The following is a 27,272-nucleotide window of genomic DNA, read 5'->3' as shown; positions in this document are numbered from 1 at the left end:
AAACAGTTAGACATTAGACCATTCTCAGGTGTTTCTGTAGCCCCACTGATACAATCAAACCAAACCCCTAAATACTAAGGCAGATCCTGCAAATTTCTTTGATCCTGCAAAATTTCTTTGTCCACTGTGCAACAGCCTCAGTCAAAAGATGGTTCTTTTTTTTAAACTTTTTATTTTATATTAAAGTATAGTTGATTAACAATGTTGTGTTAGTTTCAGGTGTTCAGCAAAGTGAATCAGTTATATATATACATATAACTATGCTTTTTCAAATCAGTTTCCCATTTAGGTTTTTACATTATATTGAGCAGAGCTCCCTGTGCGATACAGTTGGTCCTTGTTGTTTACCCACTTTAGATACAGCACTGTGTATGTGTCAGCCCCACACTCCCCAAGATGACTGTGTCTTAGTGAATCACTGACCTCCCCAGCTGAGGGACCACTCATTCTCAATCCCCAATCACCTCTGATAGGAATCCAAGTCTGGACAGAGAGAGGTTTTTTTTTTTTTCCTAGTTAGCTTGGTGCTATATGTAAAACAAATCAGGGAATATTAGTTAAGCAAGATTGCTCCTCCCACTATGAGTCAATAAATGTTATGTTGTGCTTAATAAGTGTCAGAAAGTATTCTAAGAGATTCATATATATTAATTCATATTGCTCCACACCACATCTCTACAAGGTAGGTGCTACTTCTGTTATTACCATTTTATGAATGAGAAAAGTGAAGCCCTGAGGGGTTAAGAAACTTGTCCAAGGTCACATAACTAGCAAGTCTCAGAGTCACATCAAACTCAGGCAAACTGGCTCTATAGTCCATGTTTTCCATCACAAACACAGATTCCCTCACACATGGCTTCAAGTTTCTGAACTTGACACATGTGGATAAACAGGGATGAATTTCAAAAACACAAAATTGAGTGAAAAAATAAGATATAGAGAGACAAGTACAGTTCAAGACCACATCTATAAATTTCAGAAATACTCAAAACAATATCATACATGATATCTTTTAAATTGGGCTTCCCAGGTGGCGCTAGTGGTAGAGAACTGGCCTGCCAATGCAGAAGATGGGAGAGATGTAGGTTCAGTTCCTGGGTTGGGAAAATCCCCTGGAGCAGGGCATGGCAACCCATTCCAGTATTCTTGCCTAAAGAACCCCATGGACAGGGGAGGCTGGTGGAATACAGTGCATGGAGTTGCAAGAGTTGGATGCGACTGAACCGACTTCATGCACACATGCAGCTGGGACACACATCAAAATCATTATAGTTGTTACCCCTGAGGAAGAAGGGATGCTGGAATAGTGCTGGGGATAGTTCTAAGTGATTTTAATTTTATCGGTAGGGTTTGACTTCTTCAAGAGAATCTGAAATGCATAAGGTATAATGCTAATAATTTGCTCATGCTGGGTCTTAGGTATATTAGTGTTTATTATATCAATCTCTGGCCATTTCAGTATTTTAACCGTAAAAATAAACTACATATATGTTATCTCCTCTTTCATCTTGTGCCCTCCCAATTCCAATTTTGGTTGAGATAACAGAATCCAGAGTATTGCATCTTGGAAAACAAAATCATAATGATGATCCATGCAGGGCTAGTTAGTCTAACGTAACCTACACTGAGTATATTTCCAACTTGATGAAAATAAATTAACAATCTATTAGAACTTCAACTGAGCACATGTAAACAAGCACAGCAGCAAAGAGTGATTATCAGAGAACATAACCTAAGAAAACATGGAGGACAGTTTGTCTCTATGACATACTTGGCAGTCTCTTCTAGAATAACGACAATGCTAACCAAGAATGATACACTATAGCTAGACACTAGACATCACTGGTAGCTTTATTAGGATAATTTTTGCCCAGTTATTATCTCCTCTAGTAAGAATGAGTTATTTTAGAACAGGATTCATGTAGCCATTGACTGGCACATGGTGTGGGTCTCATTAAATGCTGGATGAATAAACATAGAAATGAAGACATGTTCCATAAGATCTTTGATTTAACACTACAGAATATTCAACTGTTTGAGCAAGGGTGGTAAATGAGGCTGAAGCTTAAAATTCTTATAACTAGACAGATAGCACTCTAGGGGGATGTTAGTGATTTATATTCCCTTAGGTAAAAATTAGAATTTCCCCTTGTGATACAAATTCATTTGTTTTCACAGACTACCTTGTTGAGCCTTTCCAACCATACAAATATGTCAACTTCCTAGTCTCTGTCACTATAAAATTGCTTCAACCACTGAAGCAGATGCTTCTATCTGAGATATACTTCTTCAATAATTTAAATAGGATATATTTTGAACAGAACCAAGTTCACACACAGTTAAAGAATTCTCCCCTGCATTTACTGCACAAATTTAATGCACAATTTGAAAATCATTGTTCATTCCTAGAAGATCTGTCTTATTTGTATAAAGCGTTTGTGAGGCAAGATCCTGCAGGACCGATGCTCTCTGCAATCTACTTTGAAAGGTATAATGCTACCTAGACTGATATCTGTTACTCCTCATCTGGTATTATTTTAAATGGAATAACCCAAACACTTGGAAATGTGCTGATAAGTATCATGATTGCTTCTTCTAGACCAGGAGTGGCCAGAGCATGTCTTACATTAGGAGTGTTTCTCCTAAAGGACACGCATGCTTCATCCTCAGCCATCCTGCAATAAAAAACCAATGAGCCTCGGAAGATGACTGAATTGAATACCCTTATTCTCCCTCAGGAAACCTGAAGGAGTAGTTCCTAGTCCTGGGGAAAACAAAGAATATCCATTATGCAGAGGATTAGATGGTTGAATGGCATCACCGACTCAATGGACATGAGTTTCAGCAAGCTCCGGGAGCTGGTCATGGACAGGGAAGCCTGGTGTGCTGCAGCCCATGGGGTTGCAAAGTCAGACACGACTGAGTGACTGAACTGAACTGAACTGAGAGATAGGCTAGGAGCTAAACAGAGATAACCAAACAGCTCTCGCAAAGAAGGACACAGCCTATGGACTTTCTGAGCAGTGATGGTTAATGTAAGTCTATAGATTTCCATTCTTGGCAGTGCTGTACACCTCTGCTTTCCTCAAGAATTCAGTAAATTATTCTGAAGCCCCACAGTCTGGTTTTCTTTACAATTTGAAGAGAAGAGTAAAAAGCTCCTGAATTTCAGTGGTTCAGAGTAAAGAATATTGACAGAGATATCAAATGAATACCAGGACATGTTTGTGGAACACGGAAATATTCCTCAATATTTCTAAGAAACTACCTGGTGAGAGAAACACAACAAAGGAATAATAATAATAATAAAAACAGCAATCCACTGAATGAACCTAGCTTCCAGGACTTGAAAATAAATTAAAATGAATTTATTTAGTGCTGAGGAGGTCAGGAATTTTTTTCAGTTACACTGATTCTACAGTATTAAAATGTAATGTGACTTTCAGCTGCTTCCTGTTTGATCTTCTAAATAATCTACCACACAACAGAGTTAAAACTTGAGCAACATAAACTATTAAGAATAAGTGTTACTATGTTTAAATCCAAAAATTCAATTATCAAAAGTCACTTAAAGAATATCATCTAAATTACCTGTTATAGCCAAATTACTCTGCAATATCACTTTACATTTGTTTCTATGGATGAAATAAAACCCAGAATTTTCCTTAATGCTGTTCATATTACGATAATTATTAGTTTTAAGAAAATAAACTGGAATCTTTGCAAGTGAAATTGGCTAGATACAGACTCCTATTGCTTTTTACCAGAATAAAGGCCTATCTTGAACAATAAAGAAAATTAAACATACAGATCCAAATTTTAGATACATCCTAAGATTGAGTATGGCACATATTTTTTTTACCTTAAATTAAGAGAAAGACTAAGACAGGATAAACCACAGACTAACAGCATGCATTTGGTATTTTATAATACCAGGAGGGACATAAGGCAAGACAAAGAAGAACAGGAAATACTAAATGCCGAGTACCCAGGATTTCACAGGCTAAGAACCTTACAGATACTAAGGCATTTAATCTTTAGACGAACCCTATAAATGCAGAACTATCCTTAAGCACCATTTTGAGACATATGAGACATATGAGACACAGGGAACTATCACACAGAGCCAGGAAAATACTATATGGCTATTAAAAGTGTGAGTTACTGAAGGATATAGGGACATATCAACACCCTTAAAAATAGTTCTGTCTTTGAAAGTTACATGCGATGAGAGTAAATTTTTGCTCCAACTTCTCACATTCCCTTTTGGTCCACAAAAGGTTTTTTGGCCTTCTCCAACAAATGGGAAGAGAGTCTATGCCCTTCCATCTACCCTTCTCGCTCCATTCCAAGGAAGGGGAGAAACTTATCTGATTGCTGAGACTGGGGAGAAAAAAATGGGGCCAGTGAAGCTTAGCCTGTTGTGGGATCTACCTGCTCATAGGCTGGACACATTCTGAGCTGCCAGGTAGTCACAAGTAGCTCCGGACCCAGACCTGACTCTCCAGGTAAATGCTGGGAACCTGGTGGTAAAGAATCTGTCTGCCCATACAGGAGACACAGGAGATGTGGAGAAGGAAATGGCAACCTACTCCAGTTTTCTTGCCTGGAGAATCCCATGGACAGAGAATCCAGGCAAGGTACAGTCCATGGGATCACAAAGAGTCAGACACGACTGAGCGACTCACAACACAAATGATTAGAAACAATGCAGAAATGCACAAAGTTCAAAAGAATTCTCCTTTCCCACCTTCCCAAAAGTATCTCTCTCCTACTATTAACTGCTTGACTACTTGCTAGTAACAGCTTCTTGTAATTCCTCTTAGAAAAAAATATTTTCCAAATATTTAGATGCAAGTATTTCTTTCCATATTTTGGATAACTGTTTAAGTTCATGTGAAAAGAAACAAACAAAGCATATAACGTGTGTGATAACTTGTGTTTTTAAAACTCACACACCAAGAAGGAAGGGGTTGTATCAAGGTTATGGTTGTATAAGTGACTTTCTTATTCTACAGAGACTTTACATTTTCAGTTTCCTGCTATGAGAAGAAAACTGCATAATCTAAAACATGTATCACTATATAGTTTTTAATTATAAAAGGAACATATTTCCATTAAAATTCAAATAATATAGAAATATGTAAAGCAAAAAGCAAGTCTCTGCCATCAAACTCCCTAAAGGTAACTGCCATTAACAATTTTGAATGCAGACACACACACACATACACACACACGCACACACATACACACACACTTGGATAAGTGCACAGATATTTTAAATAGAGATACATTTATAAATTCAAATTTTTTCAGGAGAAAAATAAATTTACATAGACATATAAATCTTCACCTGGATAAAGCTTGGTTCTCTAATCTGTATTATATAACTATAAAGAAAAATGCCATTCTGCCTAAACTGGATTGGTATCTGGAAGTCAAAGGCCAAAACTAGTGATTGATATTCATTTTTCACACCATGGCAATTTAGGAAACTATACCACCAACCTTTCACATTGTTTTTCACAATTTCCAGGTCATCCTCTTGTACCAGGTTGGCACAAAACATCACTGCCTAGAATTCCCAGTTATTAACCTGGCTCCAGACTTTAGACAGTTGGAATCAAAGGCACATTCACTACCTCCAGTCTAAGTTACTTACAGACAGCTAAGATGGGCAGGGGATAAGTGATTCATCACTCTCGTTTTGAGAACGGCTTCATCAAGACTTGATCGTCTTTATGCGGGTTATCTACCCACATGTTTCTCAGTGCCAAGGTCAGATACTTAGCCAACATGGCGATTCACTGATTCTCAAGTTCCTCCAAGTTAAGCAAATAATTAGTGCTTTAGAGAATAATCCAGCTAGCAACTACCCCTCTCCCCTCAAAAAAGAGATTCATTTTGTGCCACTAAGTTTTATTTAAAGACCATGCAATCGAATCCCAGCTGGCTTCATTGAAGCAGCAACGTGGGCAATCAGTGACACCAACTGCAATGCTATCGTTTCTATAAACAGTAATGAGAGGGGGTAGGATGGTACTAGAAGCTTATGTATAAACAAGAAAGATCATTTCAGCAAGAGAGACTTGTCTTCGCAGATTCACAGTATCTTTCTGATATTCACCCTAGGAAACACAAATACCCTGCCATACTTAATGGCATTAGAAATAATATTCAGACATGGCATTTACAACACTGTACAATGAAAATAACATAGTGTAAAGGTAGCAATTTCACAGACTGAACTGTACAAAGGAAAGCTTCATTGTTTCAAGATATTCCAGGGAATTTAAGAGAACAGACCTATAAGTACTCCCTGAATGTCTCTTTCTAACCCTGATAGCAGAGAATAAAACTTGCACCTTTCTTAGAAACTGATGTGTTAACATCTGGGTGTGAACAAACGGACTAGGGTTGAGAGAGGGACAGAGAAGAGACATAACACAGATAACTAGGCAGGACATCTGAATATGAGCAGTGATGAGTAGGCTTGAATTGAGTTGTAGGCTAATTCTTTGTAAAAAAAAAAATGCTTTTTCATATCTGCTTATTTTTATTCAAACACAGTCTTCTAATAAAATACACAGAGATATTATTCCTCTCCATTAGAGCCCCCATCTGTCCCACCCAGCAATACCTTTTGAACTCTTAAATGCTTTAATAAGCTCTGGGAGATAAACACAAAACCCAGAAAGAATTAATTATTCCTTCCTTGGGAGGACTCTTACCACAGACCATTAACTCAGGTAAGAGACTGTTAAATTATTAATAAACCGATGCTCCCAGGTACCCCACTTTGGGCATGTATCATATACTACCTAATATGGCAGCTCCTGCTTGTCCTCATCTCTCTCTCTGCTGGATCTCCTGTGCCTAACACAGAGCCTAGCAGCAACTGGACCTCAAAGAATGTTTGCTAAATAAAAAAAAAATGGCAACCCCTTAAGTCAGAGACATGTTTCTTTAACTTTCTATCCTAAGATGGATAAAGACAGGAAGAAGGGAGGGGTGCCAGCTGTGGAGGGCTATTTGGCATGACACATACATCCTAGGCTTCCAGAAAAGTCTGACTTCACTCCACTCTTTTGCTTTACTTAACCCAAGAGGCAGGCAAATGGACTGCTGCTCCATGACCCAGATGGAGCATTAAACCCAATCCCTTCACCATAAAGTACTGCCCTGGTTTTCTTCATATGCACACAGCTCTTAGTTTATAAGCTGAGAGAAAACCAATTTTATTTGTATTTTCCTTTGTCTGGCAAAACTGCAGCAGAGATGAGAGCTGCCACATTAGCACTGTTTTTCAAGTAATGCAGCTAGTTCATTTTCAGGAACTCAGGGGCATCAATAGGTGTTACAGTTTCCATACAGCAGAGTAAGTACAAAGGAGCACCTGAATCCTTAAGCACCTTGCAAATAAAGTACCACTTTGAAAGAATAACCTCAAATATCAGTGGAGCTTCACTGCATCTTGGGGAAGAAAGATGAATATCATTTAAGAAGCAATGTACTCGCTAGTCTCAGAACAACCACTAACTTACTGCTGGTGCTGATGCTAAGTCACTTCAGTCGTGTCCGACTCTGTGTGACCCCATAGACGGCAGCCCACCAGGCTCCCCCGTCCCTGGGATTCTCCAGGCACGAACACTGGAGTGGGTTGCCATTTCTTCTCCAGTGCATGAAAGTGAAAAGTGAAAGTGAAGTCGCTCAGTTGTATCCGACTCGTCGTGACCCCGTGGACTGCAGCCCACCAGGCTCCTCCGTCCATGGGATTTTCCAGACAAGAGTACTGGAGTGGGGTGCCATTGCCTTCTCCACACTAACTTACTGCTACTACTGCTAAGTCACTTCAGTCGTGTCTGACTCTGTGCGAGCCCATCCCTGGGATTCTCCAGGCAAGAACAATGGAGTGGGTTGCCATTTCCTTCTCCAATGCATAAAAGTGAAAAGTGAAAGTGAAGTCGCTCAGCCATGTCCGACTCTTCACAACCCCATGGACTGCAGCCCACCAGGCTCCTCCGTCCATGGGATTTTCCAGGCAAGAGAACTGGAGTGTGTTGCCACTGCCTTCTCCACACTAACTTACTAGATGATGACAAAACCCCATACTTTGGTATGCTAAACTAATTATTCAAAGATTATGAAAGGAAACCAATACATCGATTCATTGTATACTACAGATGGTATCATAGAGAAGTTAAAGCGATTGACTAGAAAGAACCTTAAACTGAGCCCAATAATCCTCCATTAAATTTTAAACTCTACTGCCTTACTATCCATCAGGATAGACCAGATAACAAATGACCTTAAAAATCTAAGTTATTTACAAAGAGAAGTTTTTAACTTCTCTAATGTGCTAAATGCCCACCCAGCGTCACACAGTCCTATTACTACAGACACTCAGTGACACAGACTGATGGAACAACCACTCCCTTGAACATCATCAGAAGGTCAGAGTAGAGAGAATTATGCTCTGGTTATTAAAGCTTCCACATGGAGGTGAGGTGTGTCACTTCTGCTCATGTTTCCCTAGCTAATGCAAGTCATATGGCCACACCTAAGTTCAAGGGAAGGTGATAATGCCATGCATCCTGCAATGTGCCCAAGAGAAGAACCCAAAACACTGGGTAAACAGTGGTAATGCTGACTACATAGGCACTTAGCAAATTGCTTTAAGTACTGCAAGACAAATGAACTAAGAATAAGCACTAACTTTTTGAATTTAACACTGAAAATGTCATGTAAAAACAACAAAAATCCCTTTGAAAATGAAAGCCATAAAAAGCAATGATCATTTTGTATATTTTATGTTTCACATTCATTTTACCCACTGGAGCAGTATTGAAACAGTGAAGAATTTTAGACTTACAACATAAAAACCTGCTCAAATAAAGATTCTATGACAAAGGTCCATGTAGTCAAAGCTATGGTTTTTCCAATAGTCATGTGAGAGTCAATGTGAGAGCTGGACCATAAAGAAGGCTGAGTGCCAAAGAACTGATGCAGTCAAACTGTGGTGATGGAGAAGACTCTTGAGAGTCCCATGAACAGCAAGAGATCAAACCAGTTAGTCCTAAAGTAAATCAACCCTGAATATTCATTGGAAGGACTGATGCTGAAGCTGAAGCTCTACTACTTTGGCTATCTGATGGGAAGAGTCGACTCATTGGAAAAGACCTTGATGCTGGGAAAGATTGAGGGCAGGAAGAGAAGGGGGCAACAGAGGATGAGATGGTTGGATGGCATCACTGACTCAATGGACATGAGTTTGAGCAGACTTCGGGAGATGGTGAAGGACAGGGAAGGCTGGCATGCTGAAGTCCATGGGGTAGCAAAGAGTCAGACACGACTGAGTGACTGAACAACCACAGGAATAAAGGTAGAGTGGAGCTGAAAACAGCTGCATAATGCCACCTTTGTAGAGGATCCCTTCCTGGGAAGTGACCCAAAAGCAATAGCCACTTTGCCATGGAGCATTCTTCCTTGGATCAGCTGACTGTCTCATACAGGAGCTAAAGCCTGTACCCCTTAGATACATACTCCCTGATGCAACCTGACTCTATATGAGCAGTCTCAATTTAGATGTCAGCACTATACTTGAAAGAAAATGTCTGCCTGGGTTCTGGTTGTGTGTTTTTATTAAGATGGATAAGTATTTTTGCCTAGTATTTCAATCCCCCATCAAGGCCACTTGATGTGTGTGTACAGTTCAATCTGTATACATTTGATAATCCTCTATGCTATCAGGCTGAGTGGCACCAATTGACCGATTATCTCAGAGGAGTGATGACTACACACAGAAGAAAAGACTAAGATTTGACTTTCCGGAATTGCTTGGGGTAATAAGACAAGCACACTGCTTCCCCTGGCGAGGTGTGCGTGCATGCACACCCACACACACACGTTACAAGTACCACCGAGACCAGCTGCCGAAGTGCTGCTATCCCGTCAGGTTGGTGCCCACTGGAGCTTTCTCAGGGTCTCCTTCTGAGGCATCAGAATGGTCTTTCCTGGTGAAGTGATGATAAAGCTGTAACCTTAACACCCCTCTCTGATAGAATTCTTCTGCTTTCCTCTCAAGTAGATCTTGAGAGAAATAGGAGTAGGCATTAAAGCTCTTGTTTTAATCTCTAAGCTTCCATTTCTTTGTAAAAGTCCCATCTATAGAGAAAAGTGAATCTGCTTTACTCACCCTTTCAGCTGAAAATATAGTATTTTACCAGGTTAATAAAAATGCCATATACTCTGAGCAGAATTATTTAAAATTTTAAATGTATCACCTGTCTTTTAACATATAGTGGCCCATGAAAACAAAAACAAACAATTTTTATTTTGAGAAATGGGAAAAAAGGAATCATAACTGACTGGAAATAGCCTTAAACAATCTATTTAATCTTGTCCAAGAGTGTCTTCTATTTGACATTTTATGCTATCTCCATTCTACAGAAGTTTAAAGGATTTATAAACTAATATAATGGATAAATTAGACAATGTAATAATATTTGATATTGCAGAAGAAAGACAAGAGTAATAAAATGTTTTTATTATACTAAAAAGCTCAAGAGTTAGTAATAATTATTTTGTATTTTCTTAATCCTACTTATTAAATAAAACCTAAATAGAATATTAAAATATTTATAATTTCAAAAGTTCAACAATCTATCAGGAGAATCTTTTAAACTCTTATAACAAATTATGTTACTTTTTTCCTGTGGCCCTTAATCCCTCAACTGTAAGTTGATGGGGCAGAAGTAGCTTGCATAAAACCTTTTACTCCATGTTAACATGGTTCAAACTATTACTGTATTTCTCTTTCGGGAAGTTTAAAAAATTAAAATTGTGCACTCCAGCTCTATTTATATAAATTTGCTCCCTGAAAATGTATCTGATGTCTTTACTTCAATTTGCATTCATAAACTGGGCATAACATATCATGCAGAATTGCTCATACTAACAGTAAAAGTCATATGAAAGAAATCACTTTAAAATGGAACACAATAATAATATCTAAAATATACTGAGCATGTTATACATGGTAGACTCAAAGTTCTTAGCACAATGCCTGGCATATAGTAAGAACTCAATAAATCTTTGAAAGTGTAAAATTGTTAGTTGCTCAGTCATGTCACACTCTTTGTGACCCCATGAACTGCAGGCTGCCAGGCTTCTCTGTCCATGGGATTCTCCAGATCAGAATACTGGAGAGGGTAGCTGTTCCGTTCTCCAGGGGATCTTCCCAACCCAGGGATCAAACCACAGTCTCCTGCATTGCAGGCAGATTCTTTACACCTGAGCCACCAGGAAAGCCCCAATAAATCTTTAGCTGTTACTAATTCATTTAATCTTTACCACAACCTATGAGGTAGGTACTATTATCAAAGTAATTTACATTTCTGCAATGTCATGTAAGTTATCCAAGATTATAAATTAATAAAAGCCACAATTCAAACAAAAGCAATATAGTGTCCAGAAACAATCACTTAGCAATTCTATACATTACCTCCTTCTGGGGAAAGGGTATAAAAGGGACCTTTGTCTTTACTTGTGACTACTCTTTTACCAAAATTACTCTAGAGTGACAGTTCCCTAAATAACCAAACACCCCACTAAATCACAATGCATATATAAAGTGCAACAGTTTTCATAGGTTCACATGTTAAATCTAGGATTCAGTAAGAAATAGGAAGCAGGCTAGAATTATCATTATTCCTACTTTTTTCAGATGAAAATACTGACTGAAAAATCTTCAGTAATTTTATTGAGACTGCTTTATAACTGAGTCTTCTGACTCTAAGTCTCATGATTTCAACCACCTATGCTTCTCCATCACACATATTATCACCTCTATTTGGATCTGTTACCATTTGAAAGACTGATTCTGTATGTAAATGAACATGTTATCTATTTTTACAAGAAGTTTTTATCACACACCATATATACCTTAAAAATTTTCACATCTAGGAAATAAATACCCAAGTTATAGTCTGTTCATGTTTTACTTCATGTAGATAAGGAAAACTGAAATAATATTAACATACATCTCTGTTGGCTTCCTGAAATATGTATTCAAAACATAAAACTTCAACATCAAGCAAGTTCATTTAGAATATAGTGATTTGATATCTTACAGCATTTATAAATATGGTGGCAAAAGATAATGTCTAAATCATCTTCTGAACTGAATAAAAGTCAAGATATGAGACCTCACTGGTGATTTCATTTCAAAAGTGTACATTCTCATACTTCACATATAAAGTATCTAATTAATTCTTTTAAAAGTTTTATTTTTCATTTACAGTGGTGAGGAAGCAGCAAGTCAAAGTTTTAGAAAGGATGAATGAAACCTATATATATTCTAATCTTTCCAAATATAATCTTCATAGCTCCAGTACCGACTGAAAATAGGTACTTAACCAAATGAATCAGATCCCCCAGAATAACACATGAAGTTTTAAACCTGAAACCTACTATAATATCCTTAAATTTCTGAGCATTAAAGTTACTTGGAATTAATGGACCAAAAAATTATTTTACAGAGGCACGTGTTTAGACATAATTAGGAGCACCTTTTCTCTCTCCTCACATCCCACCCTCATTTTGAAAACAGAAAACCAAAAGACACAAAACCTGGGTTAGTAGTTGCAAGACTACTAGACAACCCACTTTAAAAAGAACTTACATCATAAAAAAGAGAGAGGTGGACAACTTAAAGTGTGGTAAACAGCTCGCTTCATCCGCAAGGCTTCAGCAGAAAAGAATCACACTTACTTGGCTGTAGTTTTTTTTGTTTCTTTCATTAAAAATTTGAATCGTTTTTTCAATATCGCAGGTCATTAAAAGGGTCTGATTTTCTTACTTTCTCTTCCTGAGCTTTTCCTGAGGGAGCTAGTCGGCTAAACCCAGACCTAATTGGGGCCCTTTTGTTTCAGCGTCAGTTCAAAGATTGCTTATCTCCAGGGCAAAACGTACTCTTTCTCTGACGATGGCCGTTTGTCTACTTTCCAGACAAAACAAGAAAAAGAAAAGATACCTGCCTCGCCAGCCACCTGTTTAAAAGTCCCCTCTCTTGTCGAAAGCACCGGCAACTTCTCAAGAGGAGACTTTGAACAATTCCAAGTCGCAGGCCGCCCTCGCAAGTCACAAGGAGAGAGAGACGCGAGGAAGTGCGAAAGCAGGTCACTGGAAGCGCCCCTCGGAAAGAGACCCGCGGGTTCCAGCTCAGGCGCTGGGCGACAGCGAAAGCGTTCTATAAAACAAGGATGACTTCAGGGATTTAAGAGGAGGGGAAAAATCCAGAGACAGAACCGGCGACGGGGCCGTGATCTCGCCCCGGTAAGGAAACGCCTTCCTTCCATCATTTACAGGGCTGATTAAAGGAGGAGAGCGGGTAGCAGAGAGGGGACCAGAAAGAAGGAAGAGGGCTGGGCATCCGCGGGACTGGGGCTAAGGAAAGAACATTTTCTCACCACTTAGGCTGCTGCTGGACCTCAGGCTCCTTCCACAGAGACACTGCAGCATATGCACTCCTTTCTTCAAAGAAAGCTCAAGAATCTTCATGGAGAAGCGCGTGTGTGGGGTTGGTCAACTCCCCGCCCACCTCCGCTAATTGTCCAACCAAAAGGCGGCCAGCCCGGGGAAGCCGGGTCCCAAGTCCATGGTGCGCGCGTCCCGGGCGCACAGCGGTTTGCTCGGCGGCCCGGCCAGGGCCGGGGCCGGGGGCCGGGGCCGGGACTGGAGCGCGGCGGGTGCGGGGCCGGGGCAAGGCTGGGAGGAGGAAGCGCCTCCCGGCTGGGGGCACCCCCCAGGGGAGCGGGAGGCGCGGCCACACCCCAGCAGGCTCGGCCGTGACACTTTGGGACTTCCCCCAAGGAGGCGGCGGGGCTGCGGGCAGGAGCGCACCGGCTGAGCGGAGGACGTCCCCGTGGGTTGTGCCCCCTTCAGGTGCGAGCGCCGGGAGGGACGAGGGCGGGATCCCCAAGGGCCCTGGCACCCTGTCAGCTCCTATTCGCGTCTGGTGAGTCCTGAGCGTCCGCCTCCCTCGGTGCCCCCGCCGTGCGGGGCGGCGCGGCGCGGAGCGGAGAGGGGCTCCCCGGGCCGGAAGGCAGCGCTCCCGCGGGCTGCGCGCGGGCTGAGGGCGACTCAGGCGTGGGAATCCGGCGGAAGGGAAGCGCCCGCAGGAAGGGCTGGACCCAGGAGGCTGCCGAGCGTCAGAGGCGACTCCGGGGAACAGGGCGGTGGGGGTGGGGAGGCGGGGATGTGGAATGAAGAAAGCTGTAGGGTTCGGGCGCGCGGAGCGAAGGGGTACCTAGGCGTGGGCGGGGTACTGAGGTGGGCGTCTGGACACCTGGGTTTTCTGATCGATGCTCTGTGACCTTGGGTAAGTCCCATAACCACCCTGGGCGTCACTTTTCCCCTCCGTAAAGCAGGGCGGGGAAGACGGTGCAGAATAGAGAATTGGCAGCTGCTTGTTGGTCCCGGGCTTCCCAACCTCCTGGAAAAGCTGAGCACAGGTGCCTTGGGAAGGCGGGTGCAGGTGGAGTAAGGGGGGCCAGAAGGGAAGGCGAGCGTAACAGAGGCCTTCCTGAACGCTGCAAGGAGAGGCAGGTGAGGCGGGAAATCTGAAAACAATAGCAATGTTTTACTTTGACGCAATATTCTGTCATGCTCTGTCTCTGCCAATTGGCCCCAAAGATGACCAGCGAGCTTCCCTGTGGTTCTAAAGGTCTCGATTATTTTTCCCCCAGCAGCAATTCCTTTGACTTTCCCTTTTCTTTTATTTTCCTTTCTTTTTGCTTCTTCTCCCTCCCCTCCTTCCCTTCCTTTTCCTTTCTTCCTTCCTCCCTCCCTCCGGGCCTCCCTCCCTTCTCAGAGGCTATCAGTGCCCTTTTGGGAGTCTGATGAGTGAGGCACCAGGAATGCTGGTGTTGCTACCAGATTCCATCCCATCTGGAATTTCAGAGTAAGAAGGGCCTTAAGAAGACACAGCAATACACGTGGTTAAAAGCACAGAAGTGAAAATTCCTATTAACTGTGTGACCTTGAACAAATCTCTTAACTTCTTTGTGCCTCAGTTTCCATATCTCTAAAAGAGTTAATAATACAATAGCATCTACATCTTGTACCCTTTATTGAATGTTAAAAAAAAAAAAACTCAATACAAAATAAGTACTGTAATAGTGTTAGCCATTATTATTACATAGCTTCCAACCTGTAGGGTTTTCCATCACTCTCACTTTCCCATGAATGCCAGCATCCATTCCAGTGTCTACATCTCTGCTTGCACAGTTCATGTAAGAGAGGACTCACCAGCTCCCCAGGTAGTTCATTGCACAAAACCTATTCAAAGATTTACCCTGACATTGAGCCAAAAACTTACTTGACTTTCTTTCTACCCATTGTCTCCAGGCTAGCTAGCACTAGCTGGTTAGCTCTTCCCAGCAAGAGAGTAAAAATTGTTTTTATCACCCCTTTCCTCTTTCTCTTCTCTAGGCTGATCCTTCACAGTTCCTGTGGGGTTCCCTGGAGATTGAAGATTAAGGCTGTAGTTGCCTGAAAAAGTTAAGTCTTTTCCTCTTTCCTCTCAAAGGTGATGGAAGAAAGCCAGAACATCAGGAGGGTCTTTTGAGCCCTCAGTCACCACTGGCTCCACATTCTCTTTCAGAATTGAGCTCCAGGCAAAGTCATTTGGGGTGGTTCCAAGACTCAAAAAGATATGTCCAGGCCTACCTTCCCGTGGGGATTCCCTGGTAATTCAGCTTGTAAAGAATCCACCTGCAATGCAGAAGACCCCGGTTCAATTCCTGGGTCAGGAAGTTCCCCTGGAGAAGGGATAGGCTATCCACTCCAGTATTCTTGGGCTTCCGTGGTGGCTCAGCTGGTAAAGAATCTGCCTACAATGTGGGAGACCTGGGTTCTATCCCTGCATTGGAAAGACCCCTGGAGAAGATCCCCGTTGGAAGATCCCCTACTCACTCCAGTATTCTGGCCTGGAGAATTCCATGGACTGTATAGTCCATGGGGTCTCAAAGAGTTGGACATGATTGAGCAACTTTCACTTTTCACTTTTTTTCACCTTTCCTGGTAGCGCAACTGGTAAAGAATCCACCTGCAATGTAGGAGACCCTGGTTTGATTCCTGGGTCAGGAAGATCCTTGGAGAAGATATAGGCTATCCACTCCAGTATTCATGGGCTTCCCTGGTGGCGCAGAGGTAAAGAATCCGCCTGCAATGCCGGAGACCTGGGTTCTGTCCCTGGGTTGGGAAGATCCCCTGGAGGAGGGCATGGCAACCCACTCCAGTGTTCTTGCCTGGAGAATCCCTATGGACAAAGGAGCCTGTCAGGCTACCGTCCATGTGGTCACAAAGAGTTGGACATGACTGAGCACACACACACACACACACACCTTCTAGTCACCCCTTAGTCCCCTTGTTGAGTGCAGTCACCCCAGTTCTGTGGGCTCCACAGTCCTGGAAGAACTTGCTAAAGCTGGAGTGGTAATGAGCCTCAGGGCAATCTGGGCCAGGGCCCTTGTCGTTCCAATCTCTGCGGGAATTAGGGAGAAACTTGGCTCATCTGGGGATTTTACCCGTAGAAATTCCCCATGGAGGGAGAGATAATTAGCAAAAGGAAAACATCTAAAAATAGTCCTTCCTGCTGCAGCAGAGGCAGAGAGCTTTCCGGTAGAGCTCTTCTGGTCTGGAACCCAGTGCCCAGAGCTATTTTATACTTTAGGAGAGAAAAGCTATTCCTTGAAATGTAGCAAAAGAATGGGAACTTGAGGAGAGCGAGCAAATCACTGTCTGATTTAAAACACCCATGATCTCTGGAGCATCAATTTTCGTATACACAATAAGCCTCTCTGCCTACCTGGCAAGGGTGTTGCAGGGATTCAGTGAGGTGAAACATGAAAGAGCTTTGATGATTCTAATTATCTTCGCAAGATGGAGTGCTCTTGTCAACTCCCCTGGGTTCTAGGTGCTTCTTGATGGTCTAACATAGTGGCTGTTACTTGATTATAGAAAAGCTTTATGTGTGGATCTTTTGTCTCCTCAACAGAACTATAAACTCTTAGAAAACAGGGCAGGAAAGCCAAATCTGTCACAGTTAACATTCATATAGTCGGCTGTCTTGTTTCAGAGACTGTCACAGTGATTCTTATGGCCAGGTATACTCATCACAAAGAGAGCAGCAGGTCATCATAGTAGTTTTTTAAAAAAAAGAACTGGGGAATCACACATAGATTTTTGTTGTTGTTATTGAACTCTCAAAAGAGTTCAGATTAAACCAAAGAAAGCTATAACATTTCAATGCAAAATATTTTCTTACTATATAACATGGATATTTGACCAAAGTAGATATAAAAAAGAATTGATCAATGGAATTGTATTACTTAGACTTAGCTTTACAAAAAAATAAAGACTTTTGCCTTTATCAGATTTTCATGTACATGCTTGTTAAAACAGCTGCTAAGGTGACATCTAGTTTCACAGTCCACAGTCAGGCATGTGGATGCAGTCTTCCTAAAGTAGATTGGGCAGAACTTAAGAAGACTGCATTTTTACATATAACATCCAAAAGCAAGACAAAACAACAAATAGTAGTAGCCAGGAAAGAAGCACATTTTAGTCTAACCAAAACTTGGAAATTTTCTACTTTCTGTGTATTAGTCCATAAGCAAAAATCAAATTTTTTACTAGCAATTATATTTTTAATTTTAAATTGAAGACATGTAATAACCAAATTTTAAATTATAGTATCTGTCTCTAATAAAAAATTTTTAAGTTAGATATTCTTTCTGTTTTCTTATTGACCTTGGACCAACTCTAGCAAGTGACTCACTGGTGTGATTTCAAAATGAAATCATGAATCACTTTCTGAGAGGGACTGGGAAATCTGGTATATAGTGATAAGTGAACTTATTTAAATTCTAAGTATCTAAATTTTTCATTTTATAGAGTTACTTACTCACAGTTTGTAAAAGTTAATAATTGTATGAGGAAGTTCTCAAATTTTTAAGTGGTAATTTATCTAAAATATTTCTGTTCCTATTAAACATTGGAATCTATTGACTCTTGGCATCAGCTGTTTAATTAAGCAGTGTATTTATCTGTTTGGAAGTCTACATTGAATCAGTAATAGCATACTAAGAATATTACCAGGCCTGAAAAACTTTTAATGAGTATATTTAATGGCAAAACGTCTATCAAAAGGAAAGCAACTTTATTTAACAAAGAAACCAAACCAAAACATAAACTGAAGCGTGAAAACCAGTCTTATAGCTAATGTAGTATCTTTGTTCTATGATATATGTCTAGACCACTGACTGCCAGGGTAAAAACTTGGTTTATATCTCATGTCTTTAGAAATACCCTCAAATCCAGTTTTGATAGGCAAGGCAACTGTCAGAGACTGAATCTTTGTATCTCTCTAAAATTCATATGTTAAATTCTCACCCCTAAGGTATTGGGAAGTAGAGTCTTTGGGAAGCTTCACTCTCATGAATGGGGTTAGTGCCCTTTTGAAAGAGATCCCAGAGAACTTTCTCTCCCCTTTCACTATGTGAAGACACAGAAGATGGCTATCTATGAGCCAGGAAGCAAGCCCTCACTGCCACTGGATCTGCCAGTGCCTAGATCTTAGAATTCTTAGCCTCTAGAACTGTGAGAAATAAATATTTATTGTTTAAGCCCCCTAATCTATGGTACTTTTGTCACACCAGCCTGAACAAAGACAGCAACAAAATCAATCTTGTTAGATTTAGATGTGACAAAAACAGTCATTGGCACCAAATATTTTTTAATGGCATATATGGTCCAATTAAGTTAAAATAACTTTTGTTTCCAAAAAAGCAAATGCATGAGTTCTTTGTTATCTTCTTCCTTTTTTCTTTTTTATTTGTTGTTCTTCTATTTATTCTTTTCTGCTGAATTTTCTATTTTGAAATAGAGACTTACAGAAAAGTTGCAAAATAATAGAGTTCATGCGCACTCTTCACCCAGCTTCTCTTAGTATTAACAACTCACATAACCAGTGTACAATTACCAAAACCAGAAAATGTATACTAGTACCATGCTGTCAAATTAAGTATTAACTTTACTGAACTTTCACCACTTTTTTTACCCTAATGCCCTTTTTCTGTTCCAGGATCCAGCTAGATTCCACCTTGTACCCCGTTGTGTATCCTTAGTCTCCTTCCATCCTCGGCAGTCCTCAGCCTCTCCTGTTTTTCAGTACTTTGAAACTTCTGATAAATATTGATCAAATGTTTTGTGGAATGTCTTTCAATTTGGGTTCATGTAGTGCTAGCTAAATGATTAGTCTGCCTTTACTGATTTTCAGCAAGAATGCTACAGAAGTGATGCCGTATCCTTTTCAGTACATCATTATCAAGAGCTATGATGGTGGTTGGTGGTTTAGTCACTAAGTCCTGTCCGACTCTTTGCAACCCCGTGGACTGTAGCCTGCCAGGCTATTTTGTCTATGAGATTCTCCAGGCAAGAATACTGGAGTGGGTTTCCATTTCCTTCTCCAAGTGATGTTGTATCCTTTTCAGTACATCATTATCAAGAGCTGTGGTAGTGGTTGGTGGTTTAGTCACTAAGTCACGTCCGACTTTTTGTGACCCCGTGGACTGTAACCTGCCAGGCTATTTTGTCTACGAATTTCTTCAGACGAGAATACTAGAGTGGGTTGCCATTTCCTTCTCCATTGGATCTTCCCAACCCAGGGATCAAACCCATGTCTCTTGCATTGCTGGTGGATTTTTTACCGACGGGGCCACCAGAGAAGCCCTATTAAGGGCTGCTGCTGCTGCTAAGTCACTTCAGTCGTGTCCGACTCTGTGCGACCCCATAGACGGCAGCCCACCAGGCTCCCCGGTCCCTGGGATTCTCCAGGCAAGATCAGTGGAGTGGGTTAGTGTGCCCATTTTTACAGGGGTGTCATTGATCCTAGATTCTCTCAATGGAGAAAGCTAGGAAATATATGCATATAAACAAACCCATACATACACACATAGCATATTTATTTCTATATATATGTCCCTCTTTAGAGACATCTATATGTAGAAATATCTATGTGTAGATGTATCTATGTGGAAATGTATAATAGATAGATATCTATAGGCAGTAAGTGTAGATACAGATGGCTAATACGTATGATTGCAATCCAGCATCACAAGTTTCATTTTGGTCTTTGCCCTTCCCTCACTTGTAACTTCTTTTTCCAACAGTGAAAAAATTGTATTATTTACAGTCTATTCACTTATTCATTCACCCCTCGTATACACTTAAAGTAGTTACATAATTCCTAACCAGAGAAACAGATTTACTACTACAGTACAGTATGTATGCACATTTGTTTGTCTTTAATCTTATATGGTCAAAATATTATTTTTGATTTGGTTTTTGATAGATTTTTTTTCTCTTCTCCATTCTCTTCAGTAGTTTAGTTATTGATTTGCAATCCAGTTAGATTCATTTTTTTTTCTTATCTTCTATATTGGTTGATTTTAATTATTAATAAAATTAATTCTATTTAATTACTTTATTATTTGAGTATGTAAAACCTGCTGTGTTTTGCTATGGTTCTAAGAGTCAAAGCTACAAAAAAGCATACTCCAATAAGTTTTACACTCTCATCCCTCCTGTCCTATTCCCATTTCCCATTTCCCCTTCTTTCCACTCCTTTTCCAGCAACCCCTTGTAGGTAACTGATCTCTTTATTTCTGATATATGTTCCATAGGTTTCTTTTGCACAAAAGGGCACACACTGTGCTATTTTGTGGCACTTAGGTTATTTTCAATATTTTTAAATTATAAACTTTACTGCAATAAATAACTTGTGTAGCATTTTCATATTGCTAGAGGTATATCTTCAAAATAGATTCTAGAAATGAGAATGCTGAGTCAAACAGCAAGTATGCAGGTAGTTTTGTTAGCTACTACCAAATTTCCCTTCAGAAGCTTGTGTGCGGGGGGCCGGTCCCTCCCACCAGCACACTGCAGCAACAGCTATGGCCCTGCCAAAACAGGAAGGCTGATGCTTCTCACATAGGAGACACCCCCTTGAGAATCTGGCTCTGGTGACCAGCAGGGTTGCACTTCTGAGCCCCATAGGACATCTATAAGGCCACACCTTCAAGAATGTAAGAGCTAGCTGATTTACCTGATATATGGAAACAAGCAAAGATAAGTAGGAAAAATGCAGGGAAAGTGGAATATACTCCTGTTGTATTGAAAGAAGACAAAACTTTAGCAAAAGAACTACATGAAGATAAGCAGGCTACCTGATAGAGTTCAAAGTAATGGTCACAAAATGCCCACCAAACTCAGAAGAAAACTGGATAAACTCCATGAGAACATCAACAAAACATAAGAAAGTACCAGAGCAAAGTGACACTTGAACAGAAAAATACACAACAGCTGATTGGATGAGGTAGAGGGACAAATAAGCATGCTAGAAGATAGCAGTAGAACCTATCTAGACAGAGAGCAGAATAACAAAGAATTTAAAAATGTAAAGATATCTTCAGGGATGTTTGTGGCATCATCAAGCAGAATAATATTCACATTATAGGGTCCCAGAAGGAGAAGAGAGATAAAAGGCCTAGAAAAATTATTTGAAGATGTAGTGACTGAAAAGTTTCTTAATCTGTGGAAGAAAACAGAAATGTAGGTCCAGGAAGCCCAGGGAGTTCCATTAAGATGAAGCCAAAGAGACTTGTACCAAAGACATGTTATAATTAAAATAGTAAAAGTTAAGAATAAAGAGAGAATCCTAAAAGCAGAGAGAGAAAAATTTGTTATGTACATGGGAAGCCCCATAAGGCTATCGGAAGATTTTTCTGCAGAAACTTTATAGGCAGAGGGAAGTGGTGTGACTGAAAAGGAAAAGTGCTGAAAGGAAAAAACTTCAAATCAAGAATGCTCTACCGAAAAAGGTTAATATTCAGAATTGAAAGAACAATTTTGAGTTTCCCAGATATGCAAAAGATAAAAGCGTTCATTACCACTAAACTAGCCTTACAAGAAATTATAAAAAGACTTCTTTAATCTAAAAAGAAATTACTTTATTATTAATAAGAAAACATGAAAGTAAAAACCTCACAGGAAAACGTAAATAATGGTAGTGGATCAATGATATATAAAGCAAGCATGAAGGTTAAAAGACAAAAGTTGTAGAATTTAAAATATAATAATTAGTTAAGGTTTACATAAAATAACAAGATGTAAAAATGTGTCAAGAGTATAAAATGGGAGTGAGGACAGAGAATTAATATACAAAGCTTTGCTCCGACACTTAGAACTCATGAACTAGCCCACCAGGCTCCTCTGTCCATGGGGTTCTCCAGGCAAGAATACTGGAGTGGGTTGTCATTTCCTTCTCCAATAAAGCTTTGAAATGTATTCAAATTTCAGTTGCTGCCAACTTAAAACAGTTATTTTAAAAGGATATTACATGTGAGCCTAACAGTAACAAGGAAAAAACTTACAGTAAATACACAAAAGAAAATGAGAAAGAAATCTCAAAATAACACTAAAGAAAACCACCAAAACACAAGGAAAGAGAGAAAGAAGGAGCACAGAGTAACTACGAAACAGCTAGAAAACAATTAACAAAATGGCAATAGTTCATATTTATCAATAATTACTTTGTAAATGGGTTAATTCATCAGTCAAAAGACAATGAGTGGCTGAATGGATAGTCAAGACCTATCTGTTGTTTTTGAGAGACTCACTATTAGAGTAAGGGCACATAAAAATCAAAAGTAAAGGGGTGTTTAGTTCTTCGGCCCATTTTTTGATTGGGTCATTTATTTTTCTGGAGTTGAGCTGGAAGAGTTGCTTGTATATTTTTGAGATTAATGCTTTGTCTGTTGCTTCATTTGCTATTATTTTCTCCCAATCTGAGGGCTGTCTTTTCACCTTGCTTATAGTTTCCTTTGTTGTGCAAAAGCTTTTAAGTTTCATTAGGTCCCATTTGTTTATTTTTGCTTTTGTTTCTAAAATTCTGGGATGTGGGTTATAGAGGATCCTGCTGTGATTTATGTCGGAGAGTGTTTTGCCTATGTTCTCCACTAGGAGCTTTATAGTTTCTGGTCTTACATTTAGATTCTCCAAGGAAGACATACAGATGGCAAAAAAACACATGAAAAGATGCTCAACATCACTCATTATCAGAGAAATGCAAATCAAAACCACAATGAGGTACCATTACACGCCAGTCAGGATGGCTGCTATCCAAAAGTCTACAAGCAATAAATGCTGGAGAGGGTGTGGAGAAAAGGGAACCCTCTTACACTGTTGGTGGGAATGCAAATTAGTACAGCCACTATGGAAAACAGTGTGGAGATTTCTTAAAAAGCTGGAAATAGAACTGCCATATGACCCAGCAATCCCACTCCTGGGCATACACACTGAAGAAACCAGATCTGAAAGAGACACGTGCACCCCAATGTTCATCACAGCACTGTTTATAATAGCCAAGACATGGAAGCAACCTAGATGCCCATCAGTAGACGAATGGATGAGGAAGCTGTGGTACATATACACCATAGAATATTACTCAGCCATTAAAAAGAATTCATTTGAATCAGTTCTAATGAGATGGATGAAACTGGAGCCCATTATACAGAGCGAAGTAAGCCAGAAAGATAAAGACCATTACAGTATACTAACACATATATATGGAATTTAGAAAGATGATAACAATAACCCTATATGCAAAACAGAAAAAGAGACTCAGATGTATAGAACAGACTTGTGGACTCTGGGAGAAGGCGAGGGTGGGATGTTTCAAGAGAACAGCATTGAAACATGTATATTATCTAGGGTGAGGCACATCACCAGCCCAGGTTGGATGCATGAGACAAGTGCTCGAGCCTGGTGCGCTGGGAAGACCCAGAGGGATGGGGTGGAGAGGGAGGTGGGAGGGGGGACCGGGATGGGGAATACATGTAAATCCATGGCTAATTCATTTCAATGTATGACAGAAACTACTAGAATGATGTAAAGTAATTAGCATCCAACTAATAAAAATAAATGGAAAAAAAATTAAATTAAATTAAAATTAAAGGGGTGGAAAAAGATATTCCATGCAAATTTTGTCCATATCAGAGAAAATAGACTTTAGAACAAAGACTGTGATAAAAGTCAAAGAAGGGTATTATATAATGATAAAGGGATCAATATAGTAAGAAGACATATAATTTACAAATACAGATGCACCCTCTATACGAGGATCAAAATAGAGAAAGAAAACATTAATACTTATGAATTTCAAGGAAGTAATATTTGCTTATTTATCAAAACTCATTACCAAAATAGGGTCACATTTCCAAATAGGTGTCCTCAGTCTTTTTTTTTTTTTTCTTCCATTTATTTTTATTTGTTGGAGGCTAATTACTTTACAACATTGCAGTGGTTTTTGTCATACATTGAAATGAATTAGCCATGGATTTACATGTATTCCCCATCCCGGTCCCCCCTCCCACCTCCCTCTCCACCCCATCCCTCTGGGTCTTCCCAGTGCACCAGGCCTGAGCACTTGTCTCATGCATCCAACCTGGGCTGGTGATCTATTTCACCCTAGATATACATGTTTCAATGCTGTTCTCTTGAAACATCCCGCCCTCGCCTTCTCCCATAGAGTCCACAAGTCTGTTCTATACATCTGAGTCTCTTTTTTCTTTTTTTGCATATAAGGTTATCGTTACCATCTTTCTAAATTCCATATATATGTGTTAGTATACTGTAATGGTCTTTATCTTTCTGGCTTACTTCGCTCTGTATAATGGGTTCTAGTTTCACCCATCTCATTAGAACTGATTCAAATGAATTCTTTTTGATGGCTGAGTAATATTCCACTGTGTATATGTACCACAGCTTCCTCATCCATTCGTCTGCTGATGGGCATCTAGGTTGCTTCCATGACCTGGCTATTATAAACAGTGCTGCGATGAACATTGGGGTGCACGTGTCTCTTTCGGATCTGGTTTCCTCAGTGTGTATGCCTAGAAGTGGTATTGCTGGGTCATATGGCAGATCTATTTCCAGCTTTTTAAGAAATCTCCACACTGTTTTCCATAGTGACTGTACTAATTTGCATTCCCACCAACAGTGTAAGAGGGTTCCCTTTTCTCCACACCCTCTCCAGCATTTATTGCTTGTAGACTTTTGGATAGCAGCCATCCTGACTGGTGTATAATGGTACCTCATTGTGGTTTTGATTTGCATTTCTCTGATAATGAGTGATGTTGAGCATCTTTTCATGTGTTTGTTAGCCATCCGTATGTCTTCCTTGGAGAAATGTCTGTTTAGTTCTTTGGCCCATTTTTTGATTGGGTCATTTATTTTTCTGGAGTTGAGCTGGAGGAGTTGCTTGTATATATTTGAGATTAATCCTTTGTCTGTTGCTTCATTTGCTATTATTTTCTCCCAATCTGAGGGCTGTCTTTTCACCTTACTTATAGTATCCTTTGTTGTGCAAAAGCTTTTAAGTTTCATTAGGTCCCATTTGTTTATTTTTGCTTTTGTTTCTAAAATTCTGGGGTGTGGGTCATAGAGGATCCTGCTGTGATTTATGTCAGAGAGTGTTTTGCCTATGTTCTCCTCTAGGAGTTTGATAGTTTCTGGTCTTACATTTAGATCTTTAATCCATTTTGAGTTTATTTTTGTGTATGGTGTTAGAAAGTGTTCTAGTTTCATTCTTTTACAGGTGGTTGACCAGTTTTCCCAGCACCACTTGTTAAAGAGGTTGTCTTTTTTCCATTGTATATCCTTGCCTCCTTTGTCAAAGATAAGGTGACCATAGGTTCGTGGATTTATCTCTGGGCTTTCTATTCTGTTCCATTGATCTATATTTCTGTCTTTGTGCCAGTACCATACTGTCTTGATGACTGTGGCTTTGTAGTAGAGTCTGAAGTCAGGCAGGTTGATTCCTCCAGTTCCATTCTTCTTTCTCAAGGTTACTTTGGCTATTCGAGGTTTTTTGTATTTCCATACAAACTGTGAAATTATTTGTTCTAGTTCTGTGAAAAATACCGTTGGTAGTTTGATAGGGATTGCATTGAATCTATAGATTGCTTTGGGTAGAATAGCCATTTTGGGTGTCCTCAGTCTTAACACCTGAACACTTCTCTGATCCTAAAAATCCCACAGATTCTTTCAGACCAAGGACAAATGCCACAGTGCTCTCTCTGGAAAATTTTCTCTGATGTATCCTCCCCTGTTCCTCAAATCAATCACAATTTCCTTTGAGCCCCTAGCACACTGTAGTCTCTCTATCATAGAATTTATCTTATTCTGCCTGCAAATGTATATATTCCCTAAGAGATTATGGGCACCTTTACCTAGACATTTAAGTATATCTCTCTTTAATTATTTTATATCTTAGTACTTAGAACATGTAATAAGTAATTTCTTTATTAAATATTAATAAAACTGATATTAAAATTAATACCAAATATTAATGTCCATTAATATTGATGAAGTTACATAGAGACTGTTACTGTGAGCTTTCCATTGGGGAAAATATTTTCAGCTGTACATTAAATTAGAAAATAATAACCTACAAAGAATTTAAAGATATGAGCAATGTAAGAGATATAATGTACTTTTAAACGTGAAAAGTCGTAAGAGTCACTCATAATAAAGAACTACAGGGGAAGAGATCAAAATAATGGAATGAGAGGACCCTGAGCTCATCTCCTCCCATGAACATATCAAAACTACACCTACATAAAGAGCAGTTCTTGCTGAAAACAAGCTGGAGACTAGTGAAAAGACTCTTCCACAATCAGGACTACAAGGAAGATAAACAGGGAGTTGGGTAGGAAGGGAAGAGAAACCAGCAACTTGGGACCCATGCCCCTGGGCGGGGACACAGCAAAGGAGAGGGATATCACAGACTCAGAGGTCTCCCTGAGGTGACGGGTTCTAACCATGTTCTGGGCACTCCAGTCCTACGGCCTGACTCCAGAAAGTCAGCCCTAGGACCTGACTCCAAAAAGATGAGTCTCCTTAGCTGGTTTGAAAACCAGTGGGGCTAATCGAAGGCTATGGGACACCTAGAGTTCATTTGTGAAGAGCGCGCACACACTTGTTCATTCCCCGGAAAGGGAGGGAGGAACAGATTGACGCTGCTCAGGGCTCTGGCCAGTGTCCCGCGATTGCCCCAGTGTGTGTCCTGGTGCCTTTAGATCTGGAGCAGCTCCCAGGCAGGGCGATGGCTTGCTGCCTTGCCAAGGAGACTGCACATATGAGGGGGA

At 40.1% G+C, this 27,272-nt stretch overlaps 1 protein-coding gene across 2 annotated transcripts in view; it reads right to left on the bottom strand.

Annotated features, from left to right (window-relative positions):
• Window positions 1–27,272, bottom strand: part of FGF12 (fibroblast growth factor 12) — a 604,572-nt gene that overhangs the window by 398,035 nt on the left and 179,265 nt on the right. The window contains exon 1 of one of the 2 annotated variants that reach the window (XM_020873372.2): window positions 13,470–13,647. The exons of the other annotated variant lie outside the window; for it this stretch is intronic. Coding sequence (XP_020729031.1) covers window positions 13,470–13,560 — 91 coding nt within the window. The 5' untranslated portion in view covers window positions 13,561–13,647. Of the gene's footprint in view, window positions 1–13,469; window positions 13,648–27,272 lie in introns of those variants that run through there. 2 annotated transcript variants of the gene reach the window in all.

This window comes from Odocoileus virginianus, chromosome 4 (genome assembly GCF_023699985.2).
Source record: "Odocoileus virginianus isolate 20LAN1187 ecotype Illinois chromosome 4, Ovbor_1.2, whole genome shotgun sequence".
NCBI classification, from domain to species: Eukaryota; Metazoa; Chordata; class Mammalia; order Artiodactyla; family Cervidae; genus Odocoileus; species Odocoileus virginianus.
Note: the sequence above shows the minus strand (reverse complement) of the source record. Positions and strands in the feature narration are given on the sequence as shown.